This window comes from Physcomitrium patens, chromosome 17, assembly GCF_059467195.1.
Source record: "Physcomitrium patens ecotype Gransden chromosome 17, ASM5946719v1, whole genome shotgun sequence".
Classification (NCBI taxonomy): domain Eukaryota; kingdom Viridiplantae; phylum Streptophyta; class Bryopsida; order Funariales; family Funariaceae; genus Physcomitrium; species Physcomitrium patens.
This window is the reverse complement of record NC_143426.1, coordinates 5,589,304-5,606,437: the sequence shown is the minus strand read 5'-3', so window position 1 is coordinate 5,606,437 and position 17,134 is coordinate 5,589,304. Positions and strand designations below refer to the sequence as shown.

Here is a 17,134-nt window from a genome sequence, read left to right as displayed (position 1 = left end):
TATGTAAAAACTCATGAAGATTTTCAATCAATTGTTTTCTCACACTAGATTTAGTACTTAAGTGAAGAAGTTGTTTAAGTACCAAATAAAAACTAAACTACAAGGGGCCAAAAATACTTGGTTTTACATCTGTTCTATTCCCAATTGTGTATTTTGAATAGCAGTCGTGAGAAAGGTGCAATTTTTCTTAGTTATTGGTGCTTAGTGTTTTTGAACTCTATTTTTTTTTTAAAATGATTATTGTTGATTTTGTCATAGTTGATTGTTAAAATTAGTGTGTAGAAATTAAATATTATAAAAAACTCTATTTGGCATCTTATTATGATACAAAAGTTAATACATAATTATTGGAGAATTATCTTATTTGTTGTTTATAAATATTATTTAACAAAATTGAAGTAAACAAGTAAAAGTAGATTATATGTATATATATATATATATATATACACACATACATACACAAATTAATACTTGTAATTTGAATTGAATCTTAATTTTGATTTATAGATTTAAAGTTTTTAATAAAAAACATTAAACACAATTTAACATTCATAAAAAAAATAATATTACACAAAATATATATAATTAGTATAGTCTTTCTACATCACTGTTTTACACTTAAAATTGAACAATTTTAATAATAAAATTTGATTTTTAAGTCATACTTAAATTATAAATACATAAAGCTTCATTTTAATGTGATTAAAATTATATGTATAAGATTTTTTTATTTTTATTAGTATTACAATCATTAGATCTTCTATTCAAATAATAGTGACTTGTTTTTAAAATATATATGTAGGATATTTGGTGTTTTAAATTTTTTCTAAAGCTAAATAAAAAACTAAGTCTACTAAACACATATATATATATATATATATATAATTGTTCTAAATGTTACTTGAGCTATTAGGATAACAAGCAAGCATAAGACAAAACTTTGTAAAGTATATAGAACTAATATATACACATACACCAATTCAGTAATGAACCTTGTTTATTGTATAGACTTTGAAAACACATGGCCTTTGGCCTAGCACTACCATCATACTCTTTGCACTAGTTCATGACTAATTAATGTATTGACTACCCGATCTTTAAGTATTCTACCTTCCTGGCCCAAGCTCGAGCAAACCTCCCAATTTAGTGACAATACTATAAGTATCTTTCTTATTTTCTTTTGATTGTCGCTCTCAAATTTTTAGCTGACCTTGTGCAATTGGACTTGTTTATTATGACAAGTAACACTAAACAAAAATTTGGAGGTCACGAAATTTATGACATCTATTAAAAATATCTAAAAATATGAAGTCTGTTATTTTATCTTAATTAGTCATCTTAGATATTTACATTATTATTTTTAAAGCTTAAAATATCACAAAAGAAATTCATAAAATTATGTATTTTTTTTATTAATTTTTATATCTAATTTTGTTTTACAAATCTATAGATGTCAAAAGATGTTTTTGCAAAATCTCTCAAAAATATTATATAAAAATATGGATTTAATTTTTAAAAGTATTATTATAGAAAATCTTATGTTAGTATTTTTGAAAAAATTATGAATACTTTTAGAAGAATATTAAATTGACCTACATGCCTCCACTCTACTCCACTCTTATAGTGCCTAGGGCTTTGCACTCATTTATTGATACTTTAATATTGCACTATGTGATGTGTTGATTTTGCAAGGGGATGAGAGAGATAGAGAATGGAACTCTTGGGAAGGACTGTAATGGAGCAGCTCCAAGGAAGAGTAGAGAATTTGAGTATGAGTGATCAGCTATAAAGATAGAAATATGTAGCAGAAAGATTATTTAACATTGGAGGCAAATTGACGAGGCATTGGAGGTGAATTATAAAGAAGAAGTGATACAAGAGATATAGTGAAAAGAAATTTTTTTGAGGATGCCAAATGATGAAAATGTTAAATAACTATATGTATTTTATTAATAATAAGTTGATTTAAGATTTAAATGGGTCAATTTAATATTTACCTATTTTTATACCTCAATATTTTTTGTTATAAAAATACCATAAAATCCACTTCTATTAATTTTTGTAGTATTTTTATTTAATATTTATATTTATATGATTTTTAAATTTTCTAAAATTAAAATAATATCATTGAATTAGTTTTTATTTTAAGAAAGTAAGAAAATAAAAATTAGATTAGTATATCTTTTTGTTTATATTCAACATAGAAAAAAAGAAGTTATTAAAGCATAAAATATTTAGTTTAATATAACTTACATACATTTATTATATAAAAATTTAATTTTTTCAATTCACAAAAGATTGATTTAATAATTATGTTGTTGAGTGGTAAATCTACTTATTTTCATTTAGCTAATATTATGTTTAATTTAAAATATATAAAAATAATAATTACAATTTGGATACATATTTCGGTAAGTAAAAATAAATTCTATGTGAAATATTTTATATTAAAAAAGGAAAAGTTTTATATAAGAAAAAAAAATAGAAAAAAGAGAAAATCAAAATTGATTAAAACTACGATTTTAAATTTTCATTCTTTAAAAAGACTGCAAGTTTTGCAACTTAAAAATGATGTGTCAAATATAATACTGAATATACGTATGTAAAATAGAAGATGAAATTATATAGTTCCAATGTTTTAGAAGCTGCAATTTAAATTTTTCAAAAACAAATTGCTGTATAAAAATTCATAAAAAAAATTACCATATTAACAAATCATAATTAAAATTCAATTAAATTTGATATTTTTGTACCTTACTTCTTCAGTGATTAAAAGAAAGATTTATAATGATAAAATTACAAAAAATCAATAATTATGTTATTATTATTTACATATTTTTTTGGTAAAATATTAATAAGTTTTAAAATAAATTTAAACCTAATTATAGGATTTATTTAATAAGAATAAAAAAATCTACCAAAATTTATATAACCAATTAGAAGTTTTAAAATTAATATATATATTTCATTCATATATAGATATATATATATATATATATATATATATATATATATATATATATTTCATTTTAAATCATGAAAATTTAAACTTAAATTTGAATTTTAGACAAAACACATGTATAATATTTACATACAAAAACTTCACTAATCCACTTCAAATAAATATTTACTTGGTTTTAATCTAAAACATTAAGGAGTGTCAAAGTAGGCAAATGCCTTAGAGAAAAATTAATGTAAAATTAGAAAGATAATATAAAAACCATCAAAGAGTGTAATTTAATAGTGAGATAAGAGGAAGGTAGAAAATATTTTATTTTTAATAAATAAAAAAACAAACGAATAGTAATTGGGGGCATAAAGAGTGAGCATAAATGTCATGGATTCCATCTTAACTTGCTATTTTTTTTCTTCTAATTATAATAAATAAAATAAAATAAAATAAAAACCTTTGATATGGATTCATTAGAAGGTAGTGAAAACAACTATGTATTCCATTGAAAATAATCATTTTTACTTTAATTGAACTAATTAGAAATGTCAATAGTTCTTTAATTTATTGTTTAATCCTTGATCCACATGGATTTTATCTACCTTTGTAAACAAGCTCTTAGATTGAGAGTATAAATAAATATTGCCTAATAAAGTTTTAGAGAATATTAAATCAATCCAAGTAAATCTAAAATTAGCCCATCTTATATACTACATCACATATTCTTCACCAATCTCTTTCTAATCCATCAATTTTTGCATCTCTAGAGTGTTTTTTTCTTCATTTGCAAACGTTGATAGGGAGTTGAGGACTTTGTGGATATTTTAGCTAATTATGGAGATAGAGTGGAATGGCTCCAATACTCTAATGCAAGTTTGTCTTTAGAATACATTTGATAGATGTTGAAGATAAGTTTATCATGATCCAATAATGACCTTTATTAGATTGGTGAGGAATATATGACATGGTAAATGACCATAAGAACAAAGGTGGATTGATTTAATATTCTCCTATTTTTTTTTATCCACAAAGGTTGATTATAGAATACAAAATTATGTCCTAAAAAAGGTGCCCATCTATTGCCTATAGAATAGACAAACAATGTTCTCCGTTTTAATAAAATAATTTTAAGAATAAATATATATATATATATATATATATATATTTGTTGAAAAGGTTTGACATTATAGAAGCAGCTCTTTACAATTTGGTTGAATGGTAGTTCAAAACTTGTTAATGGTGATGGCATGAAGACAATCAACCATCATTTGTTTATTCCAATTACATTGTTTTGATACAAAGTATCTTTCCTAGAGCTACACCCACCCTTAAGCCCTTGTATTACTTCCAGTTGGGCTATACTCATTATTTTTAAATTTAGGGTGCCCAAAAGAAGTAGGCAATTCAAAACTTTCTAAACATAAAAATTGTAAAAATTGTAAAATTTTAGAAAAGAATGAATCTTGGTCTTAAAAAGTTCTCTCCAATGCTTAATGGTTTATTCTTGGCAATCCACCATTGTTCTATATCATTCTTCTACTCTAACGCCCACAATTTCATTCTCTGATGCACATGCAATGTAGAGCCTTCCACATAGAATAACTCTCCAAAACATTCCATTTTATCAAATCACATGGACGGCATCACCGAATTGTTTTTAGGATTTACGAAAAACCGGATCGCGCTGATGAAGACACGCTGCCGTCGTCGTGGACACGATCCGCAATGTCCGATTAGGGTTTGCAGGAATCGATATATCAGTGCCAGCGTCCAATGCGTCGATTGTAGTGGAAGGGAGGCAGCAAAAATGGGGATCACGCAGTCTCTGAGAGGCATCGCTACACGACAAACCCAGAATCGGAGTACATTGCCTGCTTTCTCGGTAGGTTGGGGCTGAAAGATCACTACAAAAAGCCAAGTTTCCTCAGCCTGATGTTACTGGGAAAGTCGAACTTGAGCAGGATCTCTCCACAGGAATGTGAGGCGTGGTGCGTGTTGCGGTGGTTGACGCCTTGTCGACCACGCCACAAACAGGTAGCACAGATCTGAACGCGTACCATGTGTTCCTGTACAAATGCCTTGCTTTCCACGCAATTGACTTGCATGTTATGACGGCTGTCGGTGTTTTTTCCTCTATAAATGTGCCGAAATTTGTGAATGACGAACACATTCACAGCTGACAGTCACTCGGCGAGAATCGATCTGCGATTTGAAGTTTATCTGTGCTTGAGCGTAGCTGCGAGAGCTCGAGTTAGTAGACAGGTGGTAGACATGACGACGGAGAGGGAGAGGGATCATAAGAGTGAGGTATTTTCCAAAGCGCTGCGGGATGTGATCGTGACAGACAATGCCGTGCCTGATGCATATCTGTGGCCAAAGCAAGAGCTGGGCCCTATGCTTGGGCATGAGGAATTTGGAGAGGACGGAATACCTCTGATTGATTTGGGTGGGTTTGAGGAGCTCGACAACAATCAGCGCAGACAGATCTACGACCGAATTCGAGGTGCTTGTGCGACCTATGGGTTTTTCCAAGTGGTGAATCACGGAGTGGATTTGCGAATCTTGGATAGAATCCAGGCCGCCTCGAAGAAGTTCTTCGACGTGCCTCTGGAGACTAAGGAAAAGCTCGAATGCAAATTGGAAGGGGATCGGTTGCTCGGCTATGGGTTTTACAAATCTAGCAAACTGAAGACCCAGAGGAGGAACTGGAGTGAAGGTCTCTTCGTGGACAAACCTCATATCGCAAGAGTTTCTAGCACTGTATGGCCTGAGGATACCGACAGCCAAACAGAGTTCAGGTACTCCTTCGATTTTCAAATTTATCCAAGAATGTGTGACTTCATTAAATCTGGACTTCTAATTTACAGGTGAAATATTGCCAGTGAATCAGTGGAGGAATACGTCGGAGCTCTCAGAGAGCTGGGATTGAGGCTGACGCGCCTGATACTAAACAGCTTGGGAGTATATCCGGAGACCTACGACAAATATATGCCCAAGGAGCCTGCCCTCATGCGACTGAATCATTATCCGCCATGCCCAGATCCGTCGAAGACAGTGGGATTGGTTCCCCATCATGACGCCAATTTCTTTACTATTTTGCATCAAGGTGATGTCGGAGGCTTACAAGTGAAGAAAGACGAAGGGTGGGTTGCTGTCAGGCCATACCCGAACGCGTTCGCTGTCAATGCTGGAAATATGCTTCAGGTTGGGTACTTCACTTTGTGCTCATCAAAACTCGCTCTATGAATATGTTGCAGTAACTTTTCCAATTGAACAAAATGTACTGACAATGATTATCTTCATGTACAGGTAATTAGCAATGATATATGCAAGAGTGTGCTTCACAAAGCGGTTGTAAACCAAGACTCTGATCGTTATTCAATTGCGTATTTTGTGCAAGCGCCAGATTGGGATCATATTGCTCCTCTTCCGGAGCTTGTAGACGCTGCGCACCCTGTCAAGTATCGACCCTTTACTTGGCCAGAGTACTTGGAAAGTCAACTTGCTAATCCATCCAACGCCCTAAAGAATTTTGAGTTGTAATGAGCGAGCTTGGATGAGGGAATGGGTAACTGGCAACGAAACAGTAGCTGTTTGATGTTGACAGCTGCGCATTCATTTTCAAAGCAGTGCACATTCATAAATTTTCTATGTCGTATTTAACAGAAATGTATATAACATATGTTGTTTTTTTTCCATGGTCCCACAACAGTCTACAATATAACAACTTTCAGTTCTGACTCAATAAATGATCAGTTTGCATATACAATGTGAATGACAAATTTTCTTAAGAGTGTCCAAGAATCATATATAAGATACATACAATCAGATGAAATTGATCAAATCTGAAATATTTCAATTCACCCGTGCGGTGATTTGGTACAAAATAAACACCGTAATAACCGCTTTTACTCATGTTCTAACAATCCATCTGAAGTGCTCAGGCCGATTATATTGATGACTACTTGCAGACCACGCCCACACATCATTTCAAAACTGATGCTGCTTAAAAGATAAGTGGAGATAAGAAAGCACCAACTTCAGGTTCTAACATAATAGAGTTTCTATGGCTTGATACAGCTCACTCAGTTTTAGCTCCCTTTTGCTTTCCGTCAGAGGGTTTGATGTATTTTTGTACGTAAAAATTGCCGAAAAGAAACAGCAACGAGATCATGTAGTAGAACAAAATCTGCATCAAGATAGAAAAGACTTCAGTTAGCGCTGCTGCACGCAGTTAGATGTACACAAATGGAGATTGAGCAGTGATGACTCAGACTACGTTGATGTGCTAGCAAGCAGTGTCGGGCTCAGCTCTGCCATGGATAATTCCCAACTAAAGCTTCTGACAAAACTCACTTACTAACAGCATTTAAGTGCTTGCTCCAACAGGAACAACCAACATTTGCAGCTGACAAGTCCGAAGAATTCGTGGGCCCTAGATTTAAAAGAAATAAAAATAATAATTTTTAAAACCATGAAAATTAATAAAACAGAACGATAAAAAGCCAAAAAATCAACCTTGATCAGCCATTGTGGATATGGCGCATTCGTTTTCATGTCGTAGTAAGCCTGCACTAAGTTCAGCATAAACTGGAACATTTGGAATTGTGTCAAGTACCTGCATTATGAAGCACAGTGATCAATACGACATTCAGATTCAGGCCAAAATAGGTAAATTATTGCAAGTTCCTACAGCAGCGTAGTGACCAAGAACTTCTTACCTGCCCCAAAAAAGGTACTTATTTTTTAACTTTGGGCTACTTCGAAGGCAGGCAGCCAAGAAGTAATACGCATACATGAGAACATGCACTCCTGAGTTCAGAGCCGCAGACCAATATGCTGTTCACCACAGACAGTACAGAAGGTTATCCTTGCACCCACGATGCTAAGCATCAATTAGATAGCCTGAATATAGAGTTTTCAATCACAGAGGGGATGGTCATGATGCAAAGAACTCACCTTCACCGCCAGGAGCGTGATGAGCAATAGCCCACCAAATGAGGGAAATTGAAGAATGATGATAAACGTGGAGGAAGCTTATTTGCCTGGTGCTGCGCTTCAGTATCATGATAACCTACCCCGATCAGAGCAATCAAAAGTTCAGTTCTCAATTATAACTACAATCTCGAGATTAGCCAACAAAAACAACACAAACTACGTCGTCTGTTCTATGTAAAAAATGTGAATTTAAACAGAGGCGGAGACTTAGAAACTTAAAAATCTGATTTCAGATGGGATCTCAGAAAATGAGTTTGAAGAGGCGAATTCTTACGGTATCCATGAATTCCACGTACTTAGACATGTAGAACAAGTATACCAGAATCGCCATCTGCAGTGGAAGTTAACAACCAGAATTAGTTCAACTTTGGACTACATTCTGAGGATACAAATTCCTCAGATTGATCTGCAAGGCACCCTCCTCATCACATTGACATGAATATAACTATGATAACCATCCAATAAATTAACTGTGAAACTTAGGTCATAGCCGCCATTTAAGGAAAAAGGAGGCGGCGGCCATTAAATCTAAAATAACGAATGGGAATTCAATGGTGAGAGAAGAAATTTGACTTCAGTAAATCAAGATGTCATCGAACAGCTATTAAGTAGCCCTCGCTACAGTACTAACAGAAAAACCACCCTACGTAAAGCACTGAAATGAAAGATTTAACGATGTAAAAAAAAAAGATCAGCAACAAGCCATACCTCTTTATGTTTAGGATTGTATGCATTGCCCCAGAGAGAGTACCTGTAAACTCCAAACAAAGAAACACGAATCAGCAATGGTCCCCTTCATATCAATAGGTTCTCAGGGGTCTCATTCCACTTTCACAACTCTTGGGCATAGTGACAACGACCGTGACCTTCCGATGCCGATGTAAATGGGAAAAAAAAAACACATTACATTTCAACAGACAGAACAGAGACAAAACAGTGGGAGAACACTCACCGCCAGGTAATAGCCTGATAAGCGATGCCCACGCACATATACAGACTGAGCGCAAAACAGAACAGGTTGTGCACAAGCACCAAAGCTTGGAGCAAAAATGGCTCCGAGGCGCGCGGTTTCAGATCCCTGGCCTTTATCCACAAAAGCCCTCCAATGACAATAGTCAAGTATACAGAAACACCGAGGACGATGGGTGTGGGACTGTCAACGAGGGGCAAGCCTTTGGTAGTGGGCGTATCCGTCAACTCCACCCCAAAACTACCCAGCAATGCATTCACGCCCTGCGAGACCTTCCCATCCAACTCACCGTAGAATCTCTCCACGACCTCCATTGCGCTCCACCAACTCAACCCACTCCCGAATCACACCCCCAAGATGAGACGAAGCAGCAGCACAAAAAGGGAGAGGAGGAGGCGGCGCGGGGAATAGTCACAATGTGGCTGAGAAGAACCCCTCGGATTGCTCAGAACCCACTCAGTGCGGGATCCATGCACACTTTCCTCGTGAACAGAATCGGAAATACTAAGTAGAGAGGGGGCGGGGAAAGAGGGGCAGCAGGCAAACGCATGCCTGGGATTCTCAGACCTCGCCCAGTGGGTTCTTCGAGAGAACAGTCAGACCGCAGACACAAGACCCCACCACAGCATCCCTGTCCGCCTCACTTTCACCGCAAAATCCTCCACAGGCCCCTGTCTTCCACCATTGCTCTCCCTGTCCCTTGTCCCTTCCCCCAATTTCCGTATTTCTCTCCCCCCCTTTACTCCGCCGCGGTCTCTCGACACCTCGCTCACATGCCGATCGACGTCGGAGCTGTGAGCTCGATCCGTGGCAGAGGACGGATGTGGTGGGATCCAGGCGCATCACAGATCCCCGATACTCCCTCCTAAGCTCCTCATTCCTTCACTCTTCCAGGTTCTGCGTGAAGCATGGAACTGCCGCTGCCGCCGACGCCTACGCCACTCTGTCGTCACTAATCATCCCGTTCGCGGTCGCGGGCGTCAGTTAGCGGCCGTCAGTGGCCGTCGGCGGGCGCTCATGCGGGCTTTGGTGGACGTCGCTCCGTTCGTTCTGTTTCCTGATATTTAAAAAGCACGTTGTGGTAAAGGTCGTGTGACCAATGATGCTGCAGCGATTTTTACGAAGGGGGCTGTTTCGATATTATTGAGGCTAAAGAGAAAAACACGTGTTAGAATGAATATTGAGCTTCAGTTGGACTCAGTTTTTATAGCTGGGGCTTGGGCGCAATTTGGTCATGGACGGCTGTTTCTCTGTGGTGGTTATCTCTTATGCAAGAGCCATGTCTGCAAAAGGACGGTCATAGGTCCACTTGTGCACACAAATTCCAAATTCGAGGGGCCAGAGGCTGATTGCCACTTGCGGTGACATACAGAAGACACATTGCCTTCTAATAGAACTGGGGGGGGTGGGATTTTTTTGTGAATGAAAACGCTTTGTGAAGGGGAGCCGTGGAGAGGATGAGGTCTCAAATCAAAGGTTGGAACTGAGGTGACGTGTGTTCGCGGTCGTTCAAGGCTGTTTGGTGGAGGTCCTGTTCCATGGCTTGAATAAAGGGAGGTGTGGATGATAAATTCATCATCCACATCTATCATCCACATCTATCATCCACATCTATCATCCGCATCCATCGTCCTGGTCAGGACGAAAGCTATAGATGATGAATATAATAAAGTCATCCATCGTGCATTCATCCTCCCTGTGTGTGTATGCATTCAAACTTAGCGCCAGGCCTGTGGCATTGTTTTTGTACTACCTGTCCGATATTAAAAATATTAACAACTAATGTGTATATATATATATAGATATATACACACACACACACACACACACACATATATATATATATATATATATTCAGAGAGAGAGAGAGAGAGAGTTTATTTTTTTTTATTAGTGTACAGAAAAAGGACCAATCGTACACAAGGTCGAATGAGATGTACAAAACAGAGACGTGTGATGTTTGTGGAGGGTAGAATGTACTTAAAACGCACATTGATGGATTCATGTTGAGATTGAAAAAATAAATGATAAAACTCAATAAGAAAAAAATAATTAATAATAAAGTATAAGATTTTTTTTTTCATGAATTTTTATAAATAGTCTTAGATAATTTAACTTTAAAAAATTGATAAAAAATTGTTGCTAATGCTGAAGTGCACATTGGCTGGACTGATCTTAGAAAATTATAAGATGATTAATTGAGGGATTAGTTGCTGCTTAAATTGGTTAGTTGGATAATTACATTTGTTTTATGAATTGGATACATACTTTTGTCTAGAGAGTGACACTATTTAATTAGTGAGTTGAGTCCATGATTATATATAAGAAATTACTATATATATATATATATATATATAACCATGAGAATAAAGAATAGATCTACTAGTTTTCTATCACTAATTAATAAAAAATAAAAAATTGAATATTCATTGCAGGGTTATGTCTTGCAATGAAATGTGGTTGAAGTTTTTTAATTGAAAAAAAAAAACTGAGTATTTAATTTCATTTTTTTAATCATAAATAGATCTAAAGTGGGAGTCATTAAATTTATTTTTTGTATTGTATTTCTTTAAAAAATAAACTCAAATAATCTTAGTTTGAGTTGTTTTCTAAATTTCTTATAAAATTATTACACATAAAGTGGTGATTTTAATTGATTTAATCTCATGTACTTTGATTTTTTAAAAAAGGCTATAAATATATAAAAAAAACCACAAAATTGACATGTTATAAAGACAGCTTTTATTATTTGCAATGCATAAAATCAACAACAACTAAGGTACCAAAGTGACCACTTTAAATAGAGATATATTGGTGTTGTAGTATGAATACATAGAATATTTAAACATGCAACTTTGAAAGATAATTCTAAAATTGATAAGTAGAAATGTACTACCATGTTAATTTTATGACCTTAACATGTAACTGTTGAATTGTGAAAAATTATAAAAATATCTATTTTCATAAGCAGATGGAACTTGTACCACCAAAGTATTAAAAGTTATGCATAATAATGTGTATAATTTAATGTACACAATTTTATTAAATAGAGCAAAATATTTCTTAATCTTCATCTATATTTCATCAAAAAAGAAGTGGATGTATTCAATCAAATCTAAAATTGAGTATGTTAAAATATTTAAGAAAATCAAGATATTAGTGTACAAAAAACATAATTTAACATTAACGTGATGCATTCTAAAAATCACAACTAACATTTAATAATGCTATTTAAGAAGAAAAAGAATCCATTTCTTGATTTTCTATTCCTACTTGGTATAATTTTATCAATTAATATTCAATATTGTTTAGAATATAAATATTTGAAGTACAGTCATTTTATAAGCATTTGAATGTAAAAATCATTTATTCGAATGTCAATAAGAAAAGCACCTTAGGTTGAGTGGTGCACCTTCAATTACTACATCCATAAATCTATCATTTTAAAATTAAAATAATCTATTATAAATTAATCCAACTTGATTTGAACAGCTAATCTAAGAATAATCACTCAATTTGAAAGGCAATAGTATCCTAATAAAGATTATAATATTTAATAGCAAGGACCATGCTAATGAAGGTTTCTAATTTGTAACCAAAACAATTCTTTCTAGATTATAATATTTAATAGCAAGGACCATGCTAATGAAGGTTTCTAACTTGTAACCAAAACAATTCTTTCTAGCCTCCAATTTTAAACTTATTTCATAATTTTTTTATATATATATATATATATAGAGAGAGAGAGAGAGAGAGAGAGAGAGAGAATTTGTGTAAAATCACTATTTGGTTATAGAAATTTAATATATTTCATGAATAAAATTTATTCCAATTTTTTTATATATAAAGAAATTAACACTTAATACATGCTATACATCCTCACCACAACATCCATTCACCTTGTATTAGAGAAAAATAAAATAGATTCACCAAGAGTTGTGTGAAAGTTGGATTAATTTATAATAGATGCCTTTGAAAGAGGCAAACATCTTTTTTTTTTTTTTTTTTTTTTTTTTGTGTCTTGAGGATCAACACTGCAATTCTCACAACACTGAGGCCAAGTTTTTCCTAACTAAACCAACCAGCCAACCAACCAACCAACTTAGAGACCACAGTTGGTTTACTTGTCAAACCCCAAAATGAGGTACAATTTGCTTGGTTCTGACTTCACTAAGCCATCTAAAGTTGGGGTCAAAAATTAGATTTATTTTTGGGCTTATGTTGCATGTTTAGGGTTTAATGGACCCTGCCTTAGAGGAGGAGGAGCTTTCAAACCAGGTCTCAATCATAATATCACCCAACATTGTGGTCATGGTTTGAATGGTTGTGAAGCTCAATGTTGTTGCTCACTGTTAGGTACTCAGTTGACTGTATAATGCCGTTGAGATTTGTTTTTGTTTTTTTAATTTTTATTGTCATTATATGGCATCCTGCTTGGGGCATTATTGTATTACAGTGAAGTGGGTCTAGTCATGCACTTCTTTTGATTGATGCAGAGGGTCAAGTTATTATCAAGTGGAGGCTTCACACAATGGAGTGAGTGAGTGAGTGAGTTTTATTTATTTATTTATTTATTTATTTATTTATTTTTATTTTTTATGCTAATGTCTTATATTTGTGTATGTGCATGTCTAGTCACATCTTCATGCACTGTGTTACATTGAGAAACTTTTTATGTTTAACTTTATGTATATATATATATATATATATATATATAACGATAAACAAACAAATTATTTTACTTCCAATTTCAACTAGTATACTTAAATAACAGTATTAAAGCTAAATTAATTCCAGTTGAAGCAAAATTGCATTAAGAATTTTAGATCCATTCAACAGTATAACTACTTGAATCAATGTATTTATTATTAATATTACTATTATTATTATTATTACTATTTTTGAACATTAATTTTAATATAAGCTTTTATAATTATTAGAATTAAAAGAAATTAAATATTAAAAATAATAAATTATAAAATTTAAATTTATGAATTGAAATTTAATTATCTTATATTTACATATAAAATGTAAAAATTATTATGAAAGGTGAATACATCTCTTTTTACAACTATTTCTTTTTTATCTTAAAAAAATAAAAAATATAATTTTTTTTTATTTTTTTATTTTTTTAAATTTTCATCCTACATTAGATCATATGTAAAATTTGATTTTAAAAACTTTGGTTCTTAAAAATAATTATTTAAAAAAAGCTAAGTTAAGTTGATTAGATTCTTTTACAAAAAAATTAGGTAGGTACCTCCTTTTTATTACATAGACACACCTCAATGCCATGCACTCTTGCATACACACAATAAAACTCTTATTTTCTCTAAAATCTTTTATTTGAGATGAACTTCTAATGTAATATCATTATTGGCTTGAGGCAATTGATCATTCTTTTAGAGACATTTGGGATATTGATTGCCTATTTGGAGGAGCTACAATAGTCTTTGGTTGAGATTTTTACCAAATATTGCTAGTGATTGTGAAAGGAACTTTAGAAAAAATTATGGCAACACCTTTTTGATGTTGAGCACTTTGGCCTCAAATAAAGATCTATACATTAAAAGAGAATATGAGATTGAATTAAAAATCACTTAAATTAGGTAGGAAGTTTATTAATTAGCTTCTTCAAATATAAAATATATATAAAAGTTATATATAATGGTGGTACATTTGTATCCTTTATGATTGCATTATAATTGATTATTATTTCTATTTGTATAACAGGGTATAGATAAGATAATTGTATAGATAGATAGAACCATGGAAGTTTTTAGAATTAGGGTTAGGTTAGTAGATCACGTAGAATCCATCATGGAACATTCTAGAAAGAGTTTAGGGTGGTCATTTAGATGGGGTCCATCATAGAGCCTTCTGAAAAGAATTTAGGATAGTTATTTATGTGGGATCCACCACTTAAGAATATTCTAAAAAGCCTAAGATAATAGGATAAGGTATAAATAGGACCAATATTGTAATACATGGCATTTGGCTTGAGAATGCATCGGGCACTTGGTTATAGAAGATAAAAAGAAAATTGCAATAACAAGCCCTAAAAACTCTAATAGGTTCTTAAACAAATTACAATTAAATATTAGCAAGTATAATCAAATATCAATTAAATTCAATCAAAATTAGAAAATAATTATGTAAAAAATACAAAATATTTCTAAAGACCTTTTAAGAAATCATAAAAAAATAACATAGGAATTTAAAAATATACTAAAATAGAAATCTTAATAAAATATTAAAATAGAAATCTTAATTAAATCCTAATCAAATCTTAAATAAATTTTAATCAAATCCTATTAAGATTCTAATCAAATCCTAACCAAATCCTAATCAATCTCTAATTAAATTTTAAATAAATCTTAACCAAATCCTAATCAAATCTTAAACAAATATTAATCAAATCTTAACAAAATCCTAATCAAATTATAATCAAATCCTAATCAAATTCTAACCAAATCCTAATCAAATCCTAATCAAATCCTAATCAAATCCTAATCAATTTCTAACTAAATCTTAACTAATTCCTAATAAAATCTTAACCAAATCCTAATCAAATCTTAATCAAATCCTAACTAAATCCTAACTAATTCCTAATAAAATCTTAACCAAATTCTAATCAAATCTTAGTCAATCTTAAGTAAATTCTAATCAAATTCTAAACAAATCCTAACCAAATCCTAACTAAACTTTAATCAAATTCTAAAAAAATTCTAACCAAACCCAAATCAAATTCTAAATAAAATGTAATCAAATCTTAATGAAATCCTAGTCAAATGCTAATCAAACCTTACTCAAATCCTAACCAAATCCTAACCAAACCCTAGTCAAACTTTAACCAAATTCTAATCAAATTCTAATCAAAACCTAATCAAATCCTAACCAAATCCCAATCAAATCCTAACCAAATCTTAATCAAATCCTAACCAAACTCTAATCAAACTTTAACAAAATTCTAATCAAATTTTAACCAAATTCTAATCAAAATCTAACCAAATCCTAATCAAATCTTAACCAAAATCTAATCAAATCCTAACTAAATCATAACCAAATCCTAATCAAATCCTAACCAAATCTTAACCAAATCCTAGTCAAACCCTACTCAAATCTTAATCAATCTAAGTAAATCCAAGTTAAATCTTAAATAAATCCTAATCAAATCTTAGTCAAATCTTAACCAAATTCTAATCAAATTCTAACCAAAACCTAATCAAATCTTAACCAAATCATAACTAAACCTTGATCAATTTTAAATAAATCATAGTCAAACTCTAAATAAATTCTAATCAAATCTTAGTCAAATCTTAATCAAATCCTAATCAAATCTTAATCAAAATCTAATCAAATACTAATCAAATTCTAATCAAATCTTAATCAAATTCCAACAAAATCCTAACCAAATTCTAATCAAATCCTAAATAAACCTTAATCAATCATAAATAAATCCTAGTCAAATTCTAAATAAATCCTAACCAAATCTTAGTCAAATCCTAATAAATCCTAACCAAATTCTAAATAAATCTAAAAAAACCTTAACTGAATTCTAATCAAATCCTAAACATATTCTAACCAAACCCTAAATAATCCAAATAATTTCTATAGTAGATTTAAACCTTAATAACTAATGAATGAACCATTGATTTTAACTCAAATTTTACATATCTCTTTACAATTAAATTGATTACAAGCATAATTTTTTTGAAGAAGATCAAACTCACCAAAAAGAAGATCAACCCTAATATTTGCTCAAATGTTGACCAACATCCTTCTTCAATCTGAATGTTGAATTTTTAGCATCAATATCTCCTTATTGAACTGTTCGATTGATCTCAAATTTATTACATACATAGAAAAATAATTCTATTACCTGCACATATGATTTTCACTCCAATCCAACTAATAGATTATAAGAAATCTTAGAAATCCTCACTAGACCTAAACTCTACTTTTCAAGATTCCAATCTACTTAAACTTCAATAATCCTTGATCCAACCCTTCAATCAAGCTAAAACTCATATCATATATTGAACATATATAGCACAAACTCTCAAAAGTTTACTTGCAGATCTATTGCCAAACTTACAAATTTTTTCAAAAGTATCACTCACTTTATTTTACAAATCCAGAGTCACCCAAAACAAACTCCAAATTTGCAAAGCTCTTACAAAGTCAATATAAATCTAAGTCATCCCAAACCAATG

At 32.1% G+C, this 17,134-nt stretch overlaps 2 protein-coding genes across 3 annotated transcripts; one reads left to right on the top strand and one right to left on the bottom strand.

Annotated features, from left to right (window-relative positions):
* Positions 1 to 4,748: 4,748 nt before the first annotated feature.
* LOC112294501 (gibberellin 3-beta-dioxygenase 4) lies at positions 4,749 to 6,646 on the top strand. Of its 2 annotated transcripts, XM_073540306.2 has the most exons (4): positions 4,749 to 4,984; positions 5,134 to 5,748; positions 5,833 to 6,154; positions 6,260 to 6,646. In XM_073540306.2, the coding sequence occupies exons 2-4, from the start codon at positions 5,222 to 5,224 to the stop codon at positions 6,491 to 6,493; spliced, it is 1,083 nt and encodes a 360-aa protein (XP_073396407.1). In that variant the 5' UTR covers positions 4,749 to 4,984; positions 5,134 to 5,221; the 3' UTR covers positions 6,494 to 6,646. The 2 variants fall into 2 exon arrangements, with proteins under 2 accessions (XP_073396407.1, XP_024400769.2); XM_024545001.3 differs by lacking the exon at positions 4,749 to 4,984 and having other exon boundaries at positions 5,129 to 5,748.
* A 134-nt stretch (positions 6,647 to 6,780) lies between these two features.
* On the bottom strand, positions 6,781 to 9,323 carry LOC112294502 (uncharacterized). The gene is made up of 7 exons (XM_024545003.3): positions 8,901 to 9,323; positions 8,657 to 8,699; positions 8,223 to 8,279; positions 7,910 to 8,024; positions 7,672 to 7,789; positions 7,469 to 7,568; positions 6,781 to 7,139 (listed from the first exon to the last, which is right to left on the bottom strand). The coding sequence occupies exons 1-7, from the start codon at positions 9,230 to 9,232 to the stop codon at positions 7,032 to 7,034; spliced, it is 873 nt and encodes a 290-aa protein (XP_024400771.1). The 5' UTR covers positions 9,233 to 9,323; the 3' UTR covers positions 6,781 to 7,031.
* Positions 9,324 to 17,134: the final 7,811 nt, after the last annotated feature.

Coding starts and splice junctions, on each gene's coding strand:
- LOC112294501 (XM_073540306.2), top strand. CDS start 5,222: ATGACGACGGAGAGGGAGAGGGATCATAAGAGTGAGGTATTTTCCAAA. Junction 5,749..5,832: donor GACAGCCAAACAGAGTTCAG/GTACTCCTTCGA, acceptor AAATATTGCCAG/TGAATCAGTGGAGGAATACG. Junction 6,155..6,259: donor ATGCTGGAAATATGCTTCAG/GTTGGGTACTTC, acceptor CTTCATGTACAG/GTAATTAGCAATGATATATG.
- LOC112294502 (XM_024545003.3), bottom strand. CDS start 9,232: ATGGAGGTCGTGGAGAGATTCTACGGTGAGTTGGATGGGAAGGTCTCG. Junction 7,569..7,671: donor AAGTACCTTTTTTGGGGCAG/GTAAGAAGTTCT, acceptor TTCATAATGCAG/GTACTTGACACAATTCCAAA. Junction 7,140..7,468: donor ATCCACAATGGCTGATCAAG/GTTGATTTTTTG, acceptor ATCTTGATGCAG/ATTTTGTTCTACTACATGAT.